The following is a 21764-nucleotide window of genomic DNA, read 5'->3' on the forward strand; positions in this document are numbered from 1 at the left end:
CCACCTCGAGTGACGTTACTGCTTTAAGACATGATTTAACTTTTTTCCCCCAGGATTTGTTCACCGAACAGTCAACAGTTACCACACACACAACACGGGAAATCTCAGCAGGTCTGACAGGATTTGATTTGATTTATTATTGTCACATGTATTAACATAGTGAAAAGTATTGTTTCTTGCGCGCTATACAGACAAAGCATACCGTTCATAGAGAAGGAAAGGAGAGGCTGGATGTTATTAGAAAGTTTAAAATGAGTTAGAGTAAAGTTTTAAGAGCATTGAGTAAAATATGAAATTGGAGGGTATTCTGGGGTCGCCTCTGGTGCCATCTTTAAGATGTATCTGTGGAGAGAGAGAATAGAGCCAACGTTTCGAGTCTGGATTACCCTTCGTCAGAACTGAAGAGGACAGTTACCACAGCCGGACCGTTCAAGGGGGAAATAATTTGGAAGATCTCTGAAGGATGGGGGCAATGACAAAATCACATGGCACCTCTCTCTCTCCTTTCGCCTCGGTCTGCCCTGAACCGCAGGAGCCTGAAGGTCAGTATGGCAGTGACACCCTGAATGCACAGCAAGATCCTATGATGCAGCTCGGTGCTTGGGATAGAATCCACAGAATCCCGACAGAGCAGAAGGAGGCCCTTCGGCCCATCGAGTTTATTGGGGTTTTTTTTGGGGTGCTTTTAATGGATGGTTACTGGCAGCAGGACACACTCCCCCAACATCGTGTGATCTTTCCTAACCGCCTCAGAGATCCAATTTGGGGTTCAACAACTGGACAATATTCCTAAAGTGCGGCCTTCCAGAACTGATCACAAGACACAATGCTTGTAAATGTTCAGCATTCCTTTTTCTTTTGTACTCTGTCCCTCTATTTATAAAGCAAACGTCTTCCGGTGCTTTTCCTTACTGTGAATTCTGGTTATCTCTCACCGCCCTGTGGTTGTGGATATAAACACAACTTGAAAGTGGCGGGAGCTTAACATTCAATCAGTGAAAGGTGAAGGTGATGCTGAAGGGGAAATTTACATGTGAATTAGGAGCAGGAGGAGGCCACTCTGCCCCTCTTAGCTACTGCCCCACTCACAGCTGATCTGATTGTAACCTCAACCCCACATTCCTGCCAACCCCCCGATAACCTTTCACCCCCTCGTTCATCAAGAATCTCTCTCGCTCTGCCTTAAAAATATTCACAGACTCTGCTTCCACTGTCTTTTGAGGAAGAATGTTCCAGAGACTCACCCCCCCTCTGAGAGAAAGAAATTCCCCTCATCTCCGTCTTAAATGGGCGACCCCTTATTTTTAAACAGTGACCCCGAGTTCTAGATTCTCCCACAATCCACCCTGTCAATTCTCCACATCCACCCTGTCAATCCACCCTCAGGATCTTAAAGGTTTCAATCAAGTCGCCCTCTTACTCTTCTAAACCGCAGTGGATACAATCCAAACCTCTACAACTTTTCCTCATAAGACAACCCACCCATATTAGTCTGGGACACGTTCTCTGAAATGCTTCCAAAGCGTTTGCATCTTGGAGGGACAGAGAATAACAACCAACCACTTCAGAGCAATATTTCACATTCGTATAACCCTACTTAACATAGTAAGACATTCCAATATCAGGAACAGGAACTAGCTTTCAAGGAGTGTCTATTAGGCGGAGAGGTTCTGGGAGGGACTGTCAGAGCCGGGAACCCAGGCAGCTGAAGACAGAACAACACAAAAAGGAGCAATTAAAAATCGGGATAGGCTCAAAAGGCCAGAATTACAGGAGCACAGAGATCTCAGACTGGAGGATGTTACAGAGATAGGGTTGTAGGGGCTGGAGGAGGTTACAGAGATAGGGAGGGGTTGTAGGGGCTGGAGGAGGTTACAGCGATAGGATTATGGGGGCTGGAGGGGGTTACAGAGATAGGGAGGGTTGTAGGGGGTGACGGAGGTCACAGAAATAGGGAAGATTGTAGGGACTGGAGGAGGTTACAGAGATAGGGAGAGTTGTAGGGGGTGGCGGAGGTTACAGCGATAGGGAGAGTTGTAGGGGCTGGAGGTGTTTACAGAGATCGGGAGTGTTGTAGGGGGTTACAGAGATAGGGAGGGTTGTAGGGGCCCTAGAAGATTGTAGAGATAGGGAGGGTTGTAGGGACTGGAGGAGGTTACAGAGATAGGGAGGGTTGCAGGAAATGGAGGAGGTTACGGAGATAGGGAGAGTTTTAGGGGCTGGAAGAGGTTACAGAGATGGGGAGGTTTGTAAGAGCTGGAAGAGGTTACATAGATTGGGGGGGGGGTTTGTAGGGTCTGGAGGAGGTGATGAGGTTGGAGGGTCTGGAAGAGGTTGCAGGGATAGAGAGAGTTGTTGGGGCTGGAGGAGATTATAGAAATAGGGAGGGTTATAAGCTGGAGGAGGTTACAGAGATAGGGAGGGTTGTAGGGGCTGGAGGGGGTTACAGAGATCGGGAGGGTTGTAGGGGCTGGAGGAGGTTACAGAGATAGGGAGGGTTGTAGGGGCTGGAGGAGGTTACAGAGATAGGGAGGGTTGTAGGGGCTGGAGGAGGTTACAGAGATAGGGAGGGTTGTAGGGGCTGGAGGGGGTTACAGAGATCGGGAGGGTTGTAGGGGCTGGAGGAGGTTACAGAGATAGGGAGGGTTGTAGGGGCTGGAGGGGGTTACAGAGATAGGGAGGGTTGTAGGGGCTGGAGGAGGTTACAGAGATAGGGAGGGTTGTAGGGGCTGGAGGAGGTTACAGAGATAGGGAGGGTTGTAGGGGCTGGAGGAGGTTACAGAGATCGGGAGGGTTGTAGGGGCTGGAGGAGGTTACAGAGATAGGGAGGGTTGTATGGAGTGCAGGACGTTACAGAGATAGGGAAGGTTATAGAAAATGGAGGAAGTTACAGGGATAGGGAGGGTGTAGGGGCTGGAGAAAGTTACAGCGATGGGAAGGATTGTAGGGGCTGGAAGAGGTTACAGAGATAGGTTTGTAGGTGTGGGAGACGGTTACAGAGATAGGCAGGGTTGTAGAGACTGGAGGAGGTTACTGAGATAGGGAGGGTTTTAGGGGCTGGAGGGGAGTACAGAAATAGGGAGGGTTTTAGAGACCCGAGGAGATTACTGAGATAGGGAGGGTTTTAGGGGCTGGAGGAGGGTACAGAGATAGGGAGAGGGTTGTACGGGTGATAGGGAGGGATTTATGGGCTCGAGGAGGTTTCGAGGACTGGTGGCAGTATGGAGTTTGCAAAAGGGATGGTGAATTTTAGCCGTGAGCAAAATTGTACCAGGAAACAATCGTCCCTGAATGGTCCTGAGGGACCCTGCTCTGTGGAACAAAGCGATGCAATGTTTCTGCCACCTCAGCACGGTGTGTTTTACACACACAGCTACGTTGCAAGAATCAGATCCGAACTATCCAATCATATCAATGAAAACTCATCCTTCTCCCTCTCCCACACCTACCAAGTGCTTCTTACATTTTAAATAATTAAATAAAACAGATGGAATTGGGAGTCTGTGTTTCTGTTCTATTACTGGTTTGATGTTTATGGCAGGGTTCAGTCAAGGATAAGACAGCCATAATGTGATTGAATTGCCTCCTCCTGCTCCTGTGTGACAGGCTGGAGAAGGGGCTGAATGGGGCCTCCTCCTGCTCCTGTGTAACAGGCTGGAGAAGGGGCTGAATGGGGCCTCCTCCTGTTCCTGTGTAACAGGCTGGAGAAGGGGCTGAATGGGGCCTCCTCCTGTTCCTGTGTAACAGGCTGAATGGCCTCCTCCTGTTCCAGTGTAACAGGCTGGAGAAGGGGCTGAATGGCCTCCTCCTGTTTCAGTGTAACAGGCTGGAGAAGGGGCTGAATGGCCTCCTCCTGTTCCTGTGTAACAGGCTGGAGAAGGGGCTGAATGGCCTCCTCCTGTTCCTGTGTAACGGCTGGAGAAGGGGCTGAATGGGGCCTCCTCCTGTCCCTGTGTAACAGGCTGGAGAAGGGGCTGAATGGCCTCCTCCTGTTCCTGTGTAACAGGCTGGAGAAGGGGCTGAATGGGGCCTCCTCCTGTTCCTGTGTAACAGGCTGGAGAAGGGGCTGAATGGCCTCCTCCTGTTCCTGTGTAACAGGCTGGAGAAGGGGCTGAATGGCCTCCTCCTGTTCCTGTGTAACAGGCTGGAGAAGGGGCTGAATGGCCTCCTCCTGTTCCTGTGTAACGGCTGGAGAAGGGGCTGAATGGGGCCTCCTCCTGTCCCTGTGTAACAGGCTGGAGAAGGGGCTGAATGGCCTCCTCCTGTTCCTGTGTAACAGGCTGGAGAAGGGGCTGAATGGGGCCTCCTCCTGTTCCTGTGTAACAGGCTGGAGAAGGGGCTGAATGGCCTCCTCCTGTTCCTGTGTAACAGGCTGGAGAAGGGGCTGAATGGCCTCCTCCTGTTCCTGTGTAACAGGCTGGAGAAGGGGCTGAATGGCCTCCTCCTGTTCCTGTGTAACGGCTGGAGAAGGGGCTGAATGGGGCCTCCTCCTGTTCCTGTGTAACAGGCTGGAGAAGGGGCTGAATGGGGCCTCCTCCTGTTCCTGTGCAACAGGCTGGAGAAGGGGCTGAATGGGGCCTCCTCCTGTTCCTGTGTAACAGGCTGAATGGCCTCCTCCTGTTCCAGTGTAACAGGCTGGAGAAGGGGCTGAATGGCCTCCTCCTGTTCCTGTGTAAGAGGCTTGAACAGGTTGAATGGTTTCTTCTTGTGTAACAGAAGCCTCGAGGGACTGAATGGCCTCACCCAGATTATGTAATAGGCCTGAGAGCTGCATGTTCACATTGTGAGGACTCGGGAAGCTAACTCAACATTGGGAATGTTGACCATGATGCCCCAGGCAGACTTTGCTCATCCTGTAACTGTGCCCAAACACGGGGAGGCGATGGGCATTAATCCAGAAACTCAGCTAATGTTCTGGGGAACTGGGTTCAAATCCTGCCATGGCAGATGGTGGAATTTGAATAAGAAAATATCTGGAATTAAGAATCTACTGATGACCATGAAACCATTGTCAGAAAAACCCATCTGGTTCCCTTTCGGGAAGGAAATCTGCCGTCCTTACCCTGGTCTGGCCTACATGTGATTCAGAGCCACAGCAACGTGGGTGACTCTCAACTGCCCTCGGGCAACTAGGGATGGGCAATAAACGCTGGCCCAGCCAGTGACGCCCATGTCCCATGAATGAATAAAACAATCTATGAAGAGGACCCCAGTGATGGCATTGCCAGGGTGGGCTTAGTTTGGTAAGTGCACACATACACTGAAGGGGGGACAAAGCTCAGGTGTGATGCCTCTGTGGCTGACAAGCTGCCTCTTCCATTTCTGAATGTACCCCACTGTCTGTGCCTGCTGTGATCCAGCCAGGCGAGGCCCCTCACAGTTGACTGACCCGACCACAGGCCCCAAGTTTTCAAAGCGCCATCGATCGTCTGTCCCCCAGTGGTCTGCGGGATTTTCACGGTAACTTCATTGCAGTGTTAATGTAAGCCGACTTGTGACACTAATAAATAAACTTTAAAACTGGAACTGTCCCCGAGTGCGACTGAGCTCCTTCACTGACTGGGACACCGAGAGATGTCAGATGAACAACATTACGCAGAGGAAACCCAGCCAGAGAAAGGTTTACCATCCAGCCAATAACAAGGTGCCTGGAATATCGTTTTACCCAGGTCGATGTTCACTGGGGAAGGAGGTCACCTTCATTCACACGAAGATCGTCACTTGATCCGACAATTCCTCTGACGATTGGAGCTTGCTGCGGCCCTCTGCACTGAATTGATTTCTCCACAACCTGTGCCAGTGAAGAGAAACAGAAACTCAACCTGCTGTACCTTTACATGTCCATTCAGCCCCTTCTCCAGCCTGTTACACAGGAACAGGAGGAGGCCCCATTCAGCCCCTTATCTGATAAGGCAGAGTTTGTTTAAGTGTAACATGAACAATAGTGCACCCACCAGATGTATCGCAAACTCCGGCAGCTCTCCGCTAGCCGGTGAAAGGCGGGGATGGAGCAGTCAGTGAAGCAGTTCCTGTTCAGGTACAGTCCCTTCAGCCATCGGTTTCCATTGAAAGCTGTGGCCAGCTCCTCAGCGCAGGCATCCCGGAGACCATTGTCATCCAGCCTGCAAACCCAGCAAAGCAACATCACCGGTGGCACAAGATTCAGGATAGAGACACTCCCAGACCGCCCACGTAAACACTCACTCCCTCCACTACCGACGCTCAGTAGCAGCTGTGTGGGCGGCACATGGCTGGCACTGCTGCCTCACAGCGCCAGGGACCCGGGTTCAATTTGCAGCTTAGGTCACTGCCTGTGTGGAGTTTGCACATTCTCCCCGTGTCTGCGTGGGTTTCCTCCGGGTGCTCCGGTTTCCTCCCACACTCCAAAGATGTGTGGGCTAGGTGCATTGGCCATGCTAAATTGCCCCTGAGTGTCCCTGGATGTGTAGGTTAGAGGGATTAGTGGAGTACATGTATGGGATTATGGGAATAGGGTCTTGGTGGGATCGTGGTAGATGCAGACTTGATGGGCTGAATGGCCTCCTTCTGCACTGTAGTGTTTCTTGGTGTGTACCCGCCCACATAAACATTCCCGTCGACACACAGTAGCAGCCTGGTGTACCATCTACAAGATGCACTGCAGCTATTCACCAAGGTTCCTTAGGCAGCACCTTCCAAACTCATGACACTACCAGCGAGCAGATACCTGGGAACACCACCACCTGGAGTTTCCCCTCCAAATCACTCACACCTCTCTCTTTTTCTCACCATGTTTCTCACCTCTCTCCCTCGTTATAATTCAGGTAAGAAACTCCAAAGTTTTATGAAGCCCGTCTGGATTTTGTACTTTGAATTTGGCTAAGGTGATCATGAAATATTTCACTTCAGGTTTGATTCAAATGACCCATGAGGGAGCTTTTATCAAACAAAGTTCATTTAAGAATACAGTTAACATGTACGGTAAGAATATTAGCAAGAACTTTTACCAATTATTACAAACAAGAAAAAAAAATTATGGTATTGTATAAACTTTAACAGCTAAACACCATTCCAACCAAACAAATCCCATAAACAAAACCTTTGTCACAGGTTTAACACAGCAAAGACTAATGTTCACGTGATACTGGAATTTAGTCCTTTGGTTGAATGCTGCAGTTCTCTTGAGGCACACAGTGACAAGCTTGGAGTCAGAATAGCTTCAGTCCTTTGGTTGGAGAATTGAAACCCTGACTTCCCAATCTTGTAACTTCTAGCAGCCCTTTGGATACACCCAGAACAGTTTGGGGTCAGAACAGCTGCCCAGAACACCAGGGAGGGAGAGACACTCGTCAAACCAACCACCCACAGCAGATTTTCCACTTCAGGAAGACCAAGAACTTTACTTCCAGCTAACAGCAGAGTGTAATACCAGTCAGAGAGAACCACTGCTTTCAGTCTGATGTCCATCCCCTTCTCAGCTAAAACTGAAAATAAATTGTTAGTTTTTTTCTGGGGACCACCTGACTTTGACCTGTCAATCAATCTTCCCCCTCACAATGCAAGGTCATAAAATAAAGAGTAAAAATAAACAAAACCCCGGTTAAGCCATTGAAGTAGCAATAAAAGGACTTTTAGCAGAGGGCTCGGCAACAATAAGAAAAACCCTGAAAAGGTCTGCTTACTCTCCCTTCTAAATCACTGCAGAGAACATAATTTTTAAAAAAAATTCTTAAAGGTAAACTAATGCCACCCTCCACATCCCCACCCTACTCTTTTTACAAATTAGGATCAGGAGTAGGCCACTCGGCCCCTCCAGCCTGCTGCCCCATTCACAGCTGATCTGATTGTAACCTCAACCCCACATTCCTGCCGACCCCCCGATAACCTTTCACCCCCTCGTTCGTCAAGAATCTCTCTCACTCTGCCTTAAAAACATTCACAGACTCTGCTTCCACTGCCTTTTGAGGAAGAACGTTCCAGAGACTCACCCCCCCTCTCTGAGAGAAAGAAATTCCCCTCATCTCCGTCTTAAATGGGAGATCCCTTATTTTTAAACAGTGACCCCGAGTTCTAGATTCTCCCACAAGAGGAAACATCCTCTCCACGTCCACCCTGTCAATAAATACCCCCTAAGGAGCTGAAAGGTTTCAATCAAGTCGCCTCTTAATCTTCTAAACTCCAGTGAATGGGTACATGAATAGGGAGGGAATAGAGGGATATGGACTGAGTAAGGTTTTTATTTAGTTTAGTTAGGGCATCATGATTGGCACGGGTTTGGAGGGCCTGTTCCTGTGCTGTACTTTTCTTTGTTCTGTGTTCTCTTTGTTCTTGGATACAATCCTCGCCTCTCCGACCTTTCCTCATAAGACAACCCGCCCATTCAAAGAACAAAGAAAATTGCAGCACAGGAACGGGCCCTTCGGCCCTCCAAGCCTGCACCGACCATGCTGCCCGACTGAACTAAAACCCCCTACCCTTCTGGGGACCATATCCCTCTATTCCCAATTTCCTGGTATGAGTCTGGTAAACTTTCTCTGAACTGTTAACAACACATTTATGTCTTTCCTTCAATAATGAGGGTTCGGGTTACTTACACAATACTCCAGATGTGGTCTCACCAATTCCCTGTACAACTGAAGCATAACCTCCCTACTCTTGGAACCAATTCCCCTCACAATAAATAACATTCCATTAGCTTTCCGAATTACTTGCTGTACCTGTATACTGGTCTTTTGTGATTCATGCACTCGGATCCCTACAGTGCAGAAGGAGACCATTTGTAAAGTAGAAGTAAAGATTATTTATTAGTCACAAGTAAGGCTTACGTTAACACTGCAATTAAGTTACTGTGAAATTCCCCTAGTCGTCGCACTCTGGCGCCTGTTGGGCCAATGCACCCTAACCAGCGCGTCTTTCAGACTGTGGGAGGAAACCAGAGCAGCTGGAAGAACCCACGGGGAGAACATGCAGACTCCACACAGACAGTGACCCAAGCCAGGAATCAAACTCGGGTCCCTGGAGCTGTGAGGCAGCAGTGACAACCACTAAACCTCGTTTAACAAGGCAGCAAAACCCATCCCCGGATGCACAGATGGTGACAGACTTACTCCAGTTTCTGTATCCGACAGGCTGCTCCTTTCAACGCTGTGGACAATCTCCTCAATCCCGGCAGGCCCAGCCGGTTGTAACTCAGACTCAGCTGCCTGAGGGAGCGGTTGGTGTGGAGGGCGCGGGTCAGCTCCAGGGAGCACAGCGCGGTGAGTCTGTTACTGCCCAGCCTGCGTGGAGAAGGACACACACAGACGCACGCACACACAAAGATATACACACACACAAACAAAGACACACACACAGATGCACATACACACAGACACACACACACACACTGTTAACCAGAGGTACTCGAAGAGCCTACACTTTCACAAAACTTTCCGAGTGTCCGGACAAGCTGACAAGGCAGGTATGAAAGGAGGAATGGGGTGGAATATTTGGATTTATAAATGGACAACAAAGCCACAGCAATGGGAGAGGCAATGGCCTAGTGGTATTATCGCTAGACCTTTGATCCAGGGGCAGCACAGTGGCACAGTAGTCAGCACTGCTGCCTCACAGCACCAGGGACCCGGGTTCAATTCCAGCCCCGTGTGTGTGTGGGTTTCCTCCAGGTGCTCCGGTTTCCTCCCACAGTCCAAAGACGTGTGGGTTAGGTGCACTGGCCATGCTAAATTGCCTCTTGGTGTCAGGGGAATTAGCAGGGTAAATATGAGAGGTTAAGGGAATAGGGACTGGGTGGGATTGTGGTACGTGTAGATGGGCTTCCTTCTGCATTGTAGGGATTCTATGATTTTAAGCTCAGCTAATGTTCTGGGGACCCGGGTTCGAATCCCGCCACGGCAAATGGCGGAATTTGAATTCAGTAAAAAATATCTGGAATTAAGAATCTACTGATGACCCATTGTCGGAAAACCCCATCTGGTTCCTTTAGGGAAGGAAATCTGCCGTCCTTACCTGGTCTGGCCTACATGTGACTCGAGAGCCACAGCAATGTGGGTGACTCTCAGCCGTCCTCAGGCAACTAGGGATGGGCAGTAAATGCTGGCCCAGCCAGCGACGCCCATGTACCATGAATAATAAAAAATAATTCCCTGAACAGGCCTGAGGCCTAGGCCTCAACTGCAGTTGAATGCTGGGAAACGCACTGCGGGAAGGATGTCAAAGCCGATGCAGAGAAGATTTAGCAGAATGGAACAAGGGATGTGGGGCTCCAGTCACCATGGAGACACTGGAGAAGATGGGATAGTGCTCCTTAGAGCGGAGGAGGACGTAAGATTCCATCGAGGTTGGTGAGGGATTTGGACACGACAGGTCGGGAGCGACTGTTTCTATAGCAACAGGGTCAGTCACCGGAGGAAACACAGATTTAAAATGGTCGGATAAAGGGGATCCAAGGGGAAATTTCTCCCCACGGGGTTGTGATCTGGAAAAACACACCCAGAAGGAAGTAACTTCGGTGGGGACATTCAAAAATAAATGGGACTAGTGCTTGAGGAAGAGGGATTTGCAGGGCTAAGGCTGAGGGGGGGAGGAGGGGTTGGAAAGTGAATATCCCTCTCAGAGTCCAACACAGACATGATGGGCCAAGTGTCCACTTTCTATGCTACAGGACTCCTTGATTCTAGATGCTCAAGGAACCGCCTTCGAGCTGGGATCGATAGGCTTATGTGAGCCCAGGGTAGCAAGGTACACGGACACAAGGCACGTGGATGCCGATAGGATGCAGAGCAGCCATCATCTCATGGAGTGAGTGGAGCTGGCTCAAGGGACTGAAAGACCTCCTGTTCCTGTGTACAGGTAGAAGGGCCGAATGGCCTCATTTGGTACCTGTCTAAATGGTTCGAGGGGTTGAATGGCCTCCTCCTGTTCCTGTGTAACAGACTGGAGAAGGGGCTGAATGGCCTCCTCCTGTTCCTGTGTAACAGGCTGGAGAAGGGGCCGAATGGACCACATTTGATTCATGAATTGTGGTGTTTTGAGAGGCTTACCTGAGAGTTTGGATTTTGCAATCTGGTTTCATCAAAGCTCCGCACAGGTTGGAGACGGCAGAATCTCCCAGCTGATTATTGTCCAGGTCAAGCAGGGTGAGGGAGCGGTTTGCAGAGAGGGCCCAGGCCAGCTGTCTGCAGTAAGCGCTGGTGAGACCAGTGCCACACAAGCTAAGAGAGAGAACACATCACCCAGATCAAAACCAGGAGGTGAGACCATACCCCGCAGGCCGGGCAGCGTCAGTGAGAGACAGAGACACAACTGAGCTCAGCCCTGTGACCTTGCATCAGAACCAGGGGATATTAGGAATGGTAGCCTGGGGTGCAGCATCCCTTGCCTCAGTGCTGGAGAGGGTTACAGAGATAGGGAGGGTTGTCGGGGCTGGAGAGGGTTACAGAGATAGGGAGGGTTGTAGGGGCTGGAGGAGGTTACAGAGATAGGGAGGGTTGTAGGGGCTGGAGGAGGTTACAGAGATAGGGAGGGTTGTAGGGGCTGGAGGAGGTTACAGAGATAGGGAGGGTTGTAGGGGCTGGAGGAGGTTACAGAGATAGGGAGGGGTGTCGGGGCTGGAGAGGGTTACAGAGATAGGGAGGGTTGTAGGGGCTGGAGGAGGTTACAGAGATAGGGAGGGTTGTAGGAGCTGGAGAGGGTTACAGAGATAGGGAGGGTTGTAGGGGCTGGAGGAGGTTACAGAGATAGGGAGGGTTGTAGGGGCTGGAGGAGGTTACAGAGATAGGGAGGGGTGTCGGGGCTGGAGAGGGTTACAGAGATAGGGAGGGTTGTAGGGGCTGGAGGAGGTTACAGAGATAGGGAGGGTTATAGGGGCTGGAGAGGGTTACAGAGATAGGGAGGGTTGTAGGGGCTGGAGGAGGTTACAGAGATAGGGAAGGGTGTAGGGGCTGGAGGAGGTTACAGAGATAGGGAGGGTTGTAGGGGCTGGAGAGGGTTACCGAGATAGGGAGGGTTGTAGGGGCTGGAGAGGGTTACAGAGATAGGGAGGGTTGTAGGGGCTGGAGGAGGTTACAGGGATAGGGAGGGTTGTTGGGGCTGGAGGAGGTTACAGTAATAGGGAGGGGCATCGGGGCTGGAGGAGTTTACAGAGATACGGAGGGTTGTAGGGGCTGGAGGAGGTTACAGAGATAGGGAGGGGTGTAGGGGCTGGAGGAGGTTACAGAGATAGGGAGGGTTGTAGGGGCTGGAGGAGTTTACAGAGATACGGAGGGTTGTTGGGCCTGGAGGAGGTTACAGAGATGGGGAGGGTTGTAGGGACTGGAGGAGGTTACAGAGATGGGGAGGAGTGTCGGGACTAGAGGAGGTTACAGAGATAGGAAGGGTTGTCGGGGCTGGATAAGGTTTCCGGGATAGGAAGTGTTGTGGAGCTGAAGGTTGTTACACAGTTGGGAAGGGTTGTAGGGGCTGGAGGAGGTTACAGAGATAGGGAGGGTTGTAGGGGCTGGAGGAGGTTACAGAGATAGGGAGGGTTGTAGGGGCTGGAGGAGGTTACAGAGATAGGGAGGGTTGTAGGGGCTGGAGGAGGTTACAGAGATAGGGAGGGGTGTCGGGGCTGGAGAGGGTTACAGAGATAGGGAGGGTTGTAGGGGCTGGAGGAGGTTACAGAGATAGGGAGGGTTGTAGGAGCTGGAGAGGGTTACAGAGATAGGGAGGGTTGTAGGGGCTGGAGGAGGTTACAGAGATAGGGAGGGTTGTAGGGGCTGGAGGAGGTTACAGAGATAGGGAGGGGTGTCGGGGCTGGAGAGGGTTACAGAGATAGGGAGGGTTGTAGGGGCTGGAGGAGGTTACAGAGATAGGGAGGGTTGTAGGGGCTGGAGAGGGTTACAGAGATAGGGAGGGTTGTAGGGGCTGGAGGAGGTTACAGAGATAGGGAAGGGTGTAGGGGCTGGAGGAGGTTACAGAGATAGGGAGGGTTGTAGGGGCTGGAGTGGGTTACAGAGATAGGGAGGGTTGTAGGGGCTGGAGAGGGTTACAGAGATAGGGAGGGTTGTAGGGGCTGGAGGAGGTTACAGGGATAGGGAGGGTTGTTGGGGCTGGAGGAGGTTACAGTAATAGGGAGGGGCATCGGGGCTGGAGGAGTTTACAGAGATACGGAGGGTTGTAGGGGCTGGAGGAGGTTACAGAGATAGGGAGGGGTGTAGGGGCTGGAGGAGGTTACAGAGATAGGGAGGGTTGTAGGGGCTGGAGGAGTTTACAGAGATACGGAGGGTTGTTGCGCCTGGAGGAGGTTACAGAATGGGGAGGGTTGTAGGGACTGGAGGAGGTTACAGAGATGGGGAGGAGTGTAGGGACTAGAGGAGGTTACAGAGATAGGAAGGGTTGTCGGGGCTGGATAAGGTTTCCGGGATAGGAAGTGTTGTGGAGCTGAAGGTTGTTACACAGTTGGGAAGGGTTGTCGGGGCTGGAGGAGGTTACAGAGATAGGGAGGGTTGTCAGGGCTGGATACGGTTACAGAGATGGGGAGGGGTGTGGGGCTGGAGGAGGTTCTGGAGGTAGTGATCAGCGAGCAGTGCTGTTGATGAGGGGGTGGGACTTGTTGTGAATGAGATGTTGAATGAGGCTTTGGAGGGAGTGTTGGAGACATGGCTCTGGCCAGGAGAGTGTGTGGAGCACAGAGCTCTCTGAGAGGCTGAGGGAGGAGTGTTCACACTCCGAGTCATGGTGCACACACACTGGAATCCCACTTACCGTAAGTACTGGATTGTACAGCAGCGTTTCCTCAGCACATCACACAGTAGCTTCACGGTGGCCTCTCCCACCCTGTTGTAACTCAGGCTCAGCAGCTGCACAGACTGATTCTTCACTATGGCGTGGAGCAGCTCCTTGGTCCCTCCACTCGTCAGGCCATTGGAATCAACCCTAATGGGAAAGTAACTATCAGAATATAACACAAGAGCCGCGGCGAGGCAGCGGCATTCAGAGTGGCCTGAATCTGCTGTGGCTGGCCCGGCTCAGGCGTTTCACTGGGCCGGCCTGTATCACTGCGGACCTCACTGTCAGTTCATCACCTCCCACACTGTCCAAAACCTACAGCAATGTTCCAGTGAAGGCCAACGCACCCTGGCTAAACAGCAGGATACCTCCTCATCAGGCCCCTTACAACCTTCGACACTTCACACTGAGTTCAATAACTTCACAATGTATATCGCACCAAGCGTCCCATCTGTGTCCTGTTCTCATATTTTCACTTCCAGGCAATGCTGACCTTTATTCTGCTATTAGCTCACTCCACAGCTTTGCTTTCAGACAGTGCTGACCTTTATTCTGCTATTAGCTCACTCCACAGCTTTGCTTTCAGACAGTGCTGACCTTTATTCTGCTATTGACTCATTCTGCTATTTTGCTTTCAGACAGTGCTGACCTTTATTCTGCTATTAATACTTGCTTTGATCTTTAGTGATATAATGACCACTCCCCTTGTCTTGCATTCCATGACACCTTTGTTATTTAATCGCTCCTGCCCTGCAGAATATCCCTGAATAACTCACTCTAACTGCCCCTCATCCATTTTCAACCCCCTCACATTTCTACCTTTCTTTAGCCTCTATGGAAGAGTCGCACAGACTCGAAACATGAACTCCGTTTGTCTCCACAGATGCTGCCAGACCCGCAGGGCTTTTGCAGCACTTTCTGTTTTCATTCCATGGGTTCCCATGAAGGGGATTCTGATCGAATCGAGCTCTTTAACCAGTTGATGGGATTGTCACAGAGGAATTCATTCCACTGGGGGGGGTGGGGGGCGGGGGGTGGGGGGGGGGGGGGGTGGAAATCAGGCAATATCTCCATCAAGAAGCTGATAAGCCGGAGCTCCAGTTAAAAATGTTACCACCAGATTGGCAGAAACGAGAAGGTTGACAGAACCAGGGCCCGAGGGTCGAGCTCAGATACAGGTCAGCCTTGCTCTACTTGAAGAGTGGAACAGGCTGAAGAGGGGATGAATGGCCTCCTCCTGGTCATGTCTAGAAGGCGGGAGAAGGGGCTGAATGGCCTCCTCCTGTTCCTGTGTAACAGGCTGGAGAAGGGGCTGAATGGTCTCCTCCTGTTCCTGTGTAACAGGCTGGAGAAGGGGCTGAATGGTCTCCTCCTGTTCCTGTGTAACAGGCTGGAGAAGGGGCTGAATGGTCTCCTCCTGTTCCTGTGTAACAGGCTGGAGAAGGGGCTGAATGGTCTCCTCCTGTTCCTGTGTAACAGGCTGGAGAAGGGGCTGAATGGCCTCCTCCTGTTCCTGTGTAACAGGCTGGAGAAGGGGCTGAATGGCCTCCTCCTGTTCCTGTGTAACAGGCTGGAGAAGGGGCTGAATGGCCTCCTCCTGTTCCTGTGTAACAGGCTGGAAAAGGGGCTGAATGGCCTCCTCCTGTTCCTGTGTAACAGGCTGGAGAAGGGGCTGAATGGCCTCCTCCTGTTCCTGTGTAACAGGCTGGAGAAGGGGCTGAATGGCCTCCTCCTGTTCCTGTGTAACAGGCTGGAGAAGGGGCTGAATGGCCTCCTCCTGTTCCTGTGTTTGCTCTGATACGATTCCTGTGTCTCCTGCAACAGGGAAGCATTGACTCACTCACCACAGCTCTTGGATTTCACAGAGTGGTTCCCGTAGCGATGAACACAATATCTTCACTCCCAAATCTCCGAGATTGTTCCAACTGAGCCTATGGAGAAACAGAGGGAAATGCAATACATCCAATCAGAGAAAGTCTGCACCCAGAATAGGTTCCTGAATGAGGACAGTCACTGCACTGTCAGAGGGTCAGTGCTGAGGGAGTGCTGCTGCACTGTCAGAGGGTCAGTACTGAGGGAGTGCTGCACTGACAGAGGGTCAGTACTGAGGGAGTGCTGCACTGTCAGAGGGTCAGTACTGAGGGAGTGCTGCACTGTCAGAGTGTCAGTACTGAGGGAGTGCTGCACTGTCAGAGGGTCAGTACTGAGGGACTGCTGCACTGTCAGAGGGTCAGTACTGAGGGAGTGCTGCACTGTCAGAGGGTCAGTACTGAGGGAGTGCTGCACTGTCAGAGGGTCAGTGCTGAGGGAGTGCTGCACTGTCAGAAGGTCTGTAATGAGGGAGTGCTGCACTGTCAGAGTGTCAGTACTGAGGGACTGCTGCACTGTCAGAGGGTCAGTACTGAGGGAGTGCTGCACTGTCAGAGGGTCAGTGCTGAGGGAGTGCTGCACTGTCAGAGGGTCAGTACTGAGGGACTGCTGCACTGTCAGAGGGTCAGTGCTGAGGGAGTGCTGCTGCACTGTCAGAGGGTCAGTACTGAGGGAGTGCTGCACTGACAGAGGGTCAGTACTGAGGGAGTGCTGCACTGTCAGAGGGTCAGTACTGAGGGAGTGCTGCACTGTCAGAGTGTCAGTACTGAGGGAGTGCTGCACTGTCAGAGGGTCAGTACTGAGGGACTGCTGCACTGTCAGAGGGTCAGTACTGAGGGAGTGCTGCACTGTCAGAGGGTCAGTACTGAGGGAGTGCTGCACTGTCAGAGGGTCAGTGCTGAGGGAGTGCTGCACTGTCAGAAGGTCTGTAATGAGGGAGTGCTGCACTGTCAGAGTGTCAGTACTGAGGGACTGCTGCACTGTCAGAGGGTCAGTACTGAGGGAGTGCTGCACTGTCAGAGGGTCAGTACTGAGGGAGTGCTGCACTGTCAGAGGGTCAGTGCTGAGGGAGTGCTGCACTGTCAGAGGGTCAGTACTGAGGGACTGCTGCACTGTCAGAGGGTCAGTACTGAGGGACTGCTGCACTGTCAGAGGGTCAGTACTGAGGGAGTGCTGCACTGTCAGAGGGTCAGTACTGAGGGAGCGCTGCACTGTCAGAGGGTCAGTACTGAGGGAGTGCTGCACTGTCAGAGGGTCAGTGCTGAGGGAGTGCTGCACTGTCAGAGGGTCAGTACTGAGGGAGTGCTGCACTGTCAGAGGGTCAGTACTGAGGGAGTGCTGCACTGTCAGAGGGTCAGTACTGAGGGAGCGCTGCACTGTCAGAGGGTCAGTACTGAGGGAGTGCTGCACTGTCAGAGGGTCAGGACTGAGGGAGTGCTGCACTGTCAGAGGGTCAGTACTGAGGGACTGCTGCACTGTCAGAGGGTCAGTACTGAGGGAGTGCTGCACTGTCAGAGGGTCAGTACTGAGGGAGTGCTGCACTGTCAGAGGGTCAGTGCTGAGGGAGTGCTGCACTGTCAGAAGGTCTGTAATGAGGGAGTGCTGCACTGTCAGAGTGTCAGTACTGAGGGACTGCTGCACTGTCAGAGGGTCAGTACTGAGGGACTGCTGCACTGTCAGAGGGTCAGTACTGAGGGACTGCTGCACTGTCAGAGGGTCAGTACTGAGGGAGTGCTGCACTGTCAGAGGGTCAGTACTGAGGGAGCGCTGCACTGTCAGAGGGTCAGTACTGAGGGAGTGCTGCACTGTCAGAGGGTCAGTGCTGAGGGAGTGCTGCACTGTCAGAGGGTCAGTACTGAGGGAGTGCTGCACTGTCAGAGGGTCAGTACTGAGGGAGTGCTGCACTGTCAGAGGGTCAGTACTGAGGGAGCGCTGCACTGTCAGAGGGTCAGTACTGAGGGAGTGCCGCACTGTCAGAGGGTCAGGACTGAGGGAGTGCTGCACTGTCAGAGGGTCAGTACTGAGGGAGCGCTGCACTGCATCCCTCATCCTCTGCCAGTCTCCTCAGTTTGTGACCCGGACTCCACCTTGGTTCAGAGAAGCAAGCACAATGGGCAGGAATGGCAGCACAGTGGTTAGCACTGCTGCCTCACAGTGCCAGGGACCCGGGTTCAATTCCTGACTTGGCTCCCTGTCTGTGTAGAGTTTAAATATTCTCTTTGTGTCTGTGTGGGGTTTCCTCCCACAGTCTGAAAGACGTGCTGGTTAGGGTGCATTGACCCGAACAGGCGCTGGAGTGTGGCGACTTGGGAAATTTCACAGTAACTTCATTGCAGTGTTAATGTAAGCCTACTTGTGACACTAATGAATAACTAAACTTTTAAGTTTTGCTCCTGCTGACCTGTAGTTCACACTGAGATGTGTAACATCGCGGTCTAAGTTCACCTGTTCTTCACTCAAGTGGTAACAGGAGGATTCTTCAAAACGCAAACCTGCTCCTGACGATATTTATCGCTGGAATGTTAATCCAGAAACTCAGCTAATGTTCTGGGGAGCTGGATTCGAATCTCGCCCCGGCAATTGGTGAAATTTGAATTCAGTAAAATAATATCTCGAATTAAGAATCCACTGATGACCATGAAACCATTGTCGATTGTCGGAAAAACACATCTGGGGTTCCTTTCGGGAAGGAAATCTGCTGTCCTTACCCCGGTCTGGCCTACATGTGACTCCAGAGGCACAGCAATGTGGGTGACTCTCAACTGTCCTCGGGCAACGAGGGATGGGCAATAAATGCTGGCCCAGCCAGCGACGCCCGTGTCCCCTGAATGAGTAATAGAAAAGTACACTGTTCCTGTCTGGAGAGATCGATGTTACCATGCACCTCACCGACAAGCTGTGTGTGATGTGTGTGTTAACTGGCGATGAGAACGGGCCTTACCTCAGGCTCCTGCAGCGGTGTAAGATATCGGACAGTTGTTGTAAGCCCTCAGGCCCGATGCAGCAGTGGCTGAGGTTAACTTCCTCGATGATACCCAGGGGTGTGAGGGCAGCGGCGAGCGTGGAACAGTCCATCGGGCACAGCCTCAGGGCCTTGCCCGGGTCCTGGCAGTCACCCAGGGTAATTCTGCTCATCTGCAGCAGGTTGGCGTTCCTGGTGTCAGACATGACGTACATGGTGTCCAGGAGCCTCCTCTTGCTCCGTACCGACTGCCTGTTTCCAGCCTGCCTCATCTCCATCTGCTCAGAGATCGTCTCCATCTGACTGTCACTGCAACGGTGCACAGACCCCCCACACCCGCTCGACGGATCTGCAGCGGGACACCAAAAAAATCACACTGAAAACATCTCTGAAATCTACACTCCTCCCTATCTCTGTAACCTCCTCCAGCCCCTACAACCCTCCCTATCTCTGTAACCTCCTCCAACCCCTACAACCCTCCCTATCTCTGTAACCTTCTCCAGCCCCTTCAACCCTCCCTATCTCTGTAACCTCCTCCAGCCCCTTCAACCCTCCCTATCTCTGTAACGTCCTCCAGCCCCTACAACCCTCCCTATCTCTGTAACCTCCTTCAGTCTCTACAACCCTCCCTATCTCTGTAACCTCCTTCAGCCCCTACAACCCTCCCTATCTCTGTAACGTCCTCCAGCCCCTACAACCCTCCCTATCTCTGTAACCTGCTCCAGCCCCTAAAACCCTCCCTATCTCTGTAACCTCCTCCAACCCCTACAACCCTCCCTATCTCTGTAACCTCCTACAACCCCTACAACCCTCCCTATCTCTGTAACGTCCTCCAGCCCCTACAACCCTCCCTATCTCTGTAACCTCCTCCCCCTACAACCCTCCCTATCTCTGTAACCTCCTCCAGCCCCTACAACCCTCCCTATCTCTGTAACCTCCTACAACCCCTACAACCCTCCCTATCTCTGTAACCTCCTCCAGCCCCTACAACCCTCCCTATCTCTGTAACCTCCTCCAGCCCCTACAACCCTCCCTATCTCTGTAACCTCCTACAACCCCTACAACCCTCCCTATCTCTGTAACCTCCTCCAGCCCCTACAACCCTCACTATCTCTGTAACCTCCTCCAGCCCCTACAACCCTCCCTATCTCTGTAACCTCCTCCAGCCCCTACAACCCTCCCTATCTCTGTAACCTCCTCCAGCCCCTACAACCCTCCCTATCTCTGTAACCTCCTCCAACCCCTACAACCCTCCCTATCTCTGTAACCTCCTCCAGCCCCTACAACCCTCCCTATCTCTGTCACCTCCTCCAGCCCCTACAACCCTCCCTATCTCTGTAACCTCCTACAACCCCTACAACCCTCCCTATCTCTGTAACCTCCTCCAGCCCCTACAACCCTCCCTATCTCTGTAACCTCCTCCAGCCCCTACAACCCTCCCTATCTCTGTAACCTCCTCCATTCCGTCCTCCAGCCCGTCATCCAGCCCCTACAACCTCCCTATCTCTGTAACATCCTCCAGTCCGTCCTCCAGCCCCCACAACCCTCCCTATCTCTGTAACCTCCTCCAGCCCCTACAACCCTCCCTATCTCTGTAACCTCCTCCAGCCCCTACAACCCTCCCTATCTCTGTAACCTCCTCCAGCCCCTACAACCCTCCCTATCTCTGTAACCTCCTCCATTCCGTCCTCCAGCCCGTCATCCAGCCCCTACAACCTCCCTATCTCTGTAACATCCTCCAGTCCGTCCTCCAGCCCCCACAACCCTCCCTATCTCTGTAACCTCCTCCAGCCCCTACAACCCTCCCTATCTCTGTAACCTCCTCCAGCCCCTACAACCCTCCCTATCTCTGTAACCTCCTCCAGCCCCTACAACCCTCCCTATCTCTGTAACCTCCTCCAGCCCCTACAACCCTCCCTATCTCTGTAACCTCCTCCATTCCGTCCTCCAGCCCGTCATCCAGCCCCTACAGCCTCCCTATCTCTGTAACATCCTCCAGTCCGTCCTCCAGCCCCCACAACCCTCCCTATCTCTGTAACCTCCTCCAGCCCCTACAACCCTCCCTATCTCTGTAACCTCCTCCAGCCCCTACAACCCTCCCTATCTCTGTAACCTCCTCCAGCCCCTACAACCCTCCCTATCTCTGTAACCTCCTCCAGCCCCGACAACCCTCCCTATCTCTGAATCCTCCTCCGTGGATGTAACATTTTTCCAGTTATCAGCATTGACTCTGAGAACCTCCCTGACTCTGAGAACCTCCCTGACTCTGAGAACCTCCCTGACTCTGAGAACCTCCCTGACTCTGAGAACCTCCCTGACTCTGAGAACCTCCCTGACTCTGAGAACCTCCCTGACTCTGAGAACCTCCCTGACTCTGAGAACCTCCCTGACTCTGAGAACCTCCCTGGCTCTGAGAAGCTCCCTGGCTCTGAGAAGCTGCGGTTTACGTTGGTGGAAGTCAAATTTCTCCATCGTAAAAAAGATTGAATTTTCAGATTAAAAAAAATCAAGAGACCTTTTTTGAAAAAAACATGTTTAGAAGTTGCAGCTTGTACTTTTACCCCATGTGTCTGCCCCCATCTCCACGCCCTTCTCCCAGTGATTCAATAGTAAAAGAAGGATACTCAGTGGGTTTTGTTGTCTGCTTGCTGCCTATGAGTGATTGGCTGCCTCGCCTGCTCAATGACCATGTTCTCGCTGAACACATGGGCCGTGATTTGGTGCCAGGTTTTAACGAATGACGGGAAAAGAGGTGAGAGGCATTGCCACAGAAATCATAGACTTCAGAACCTCTACAGTGCAGAAAAGGCCATTTGGCCCATCAAGACTGCCCTGGCTCCCTGACAGAGTATCTTACCCAGGCCCTCTCTCCCACCTTATCCCCGTAACCCCAAACATTTACCATGACCAATCCCCCTAACCGGCACATCCTTGGACACTAAGGGGCAATTTAGCATGGCCAATCCACCCAACCTACACATCTTTGGACACTAAGGGTCAATTTAGCATGGCCAATCCACCTAACCTACACATCTTTGGACACTAAGGGACAATTTAGCATGGCCAATCCACCTGACCTACACATCTTTGGACACTAAGGGGCAATTTAGCATGGCCAATCCCCCTAATCCACACATCTTTGGACACTAAGAAGCAATTTAGCATGGCCAATCCCCCTAATCTCCAC

General features: G+C 52.0%; 1 protein-coding gene across 2 annotated transcripts in view; it reads right to left on the reverse strand.

Moving 5' to 3' along the window:
* Positions 1 to 3534: 3534 nt before the first annotated feature.
* Positions 3535 to 21764, reverse strand: part of LOC144505318 (ribonuclease inhibitor-like) — a 49320-nt gene continuing 31090 nt past the window's right edge. For both annotated transcript variants that reach the window (XM_078231435.1, XM_078231434.1), the window contains 7 exons: positions 18557 to 18926; positions 15591 to 15677; positions 13723 to 13893; positions 11022 to 11192; positions 9087 to 9257; positions 5955 to 6122; positions 3535 to 5791 (listed from right to left, as the gene is read on the reverse strand). In XM_078231435.1, coding sequence (XP_078087561.1) covers positions 5704 to 5791; positions 5955 to 6122; positions 9087 to 9257; positions 11022 to 11192; positions 13723 to 13893; positions 15591 to 15677; positions 18557 to 18926 — 1226 coding nt within the window. In that variant the 3' untranslated portion in view covers positions 3535 to 5703. The remainder of the gene's footprint in view (positions 5792 to 5954; positions 6123 to 9086; positions 9258 to 11021; positions 11193 to 13722; positions 13894 to 15590; positions 15678 to 18556; positions 18927 to 21764) is intronic.

This window comes from Mustelus asterias, chromosome 16 (assembly GCF_964213995.1).
Source record: "Mustelus asterias chromosome 16, sMusAst1.hap1.1, whole genome shotgun sequence".
Lineage (NCBI taxonomy): Eukaryota > Metazoa > Chordata > Chondrichthyes > Carcharhiniformes > Triakidae > Mustelus > Mustelus asterias.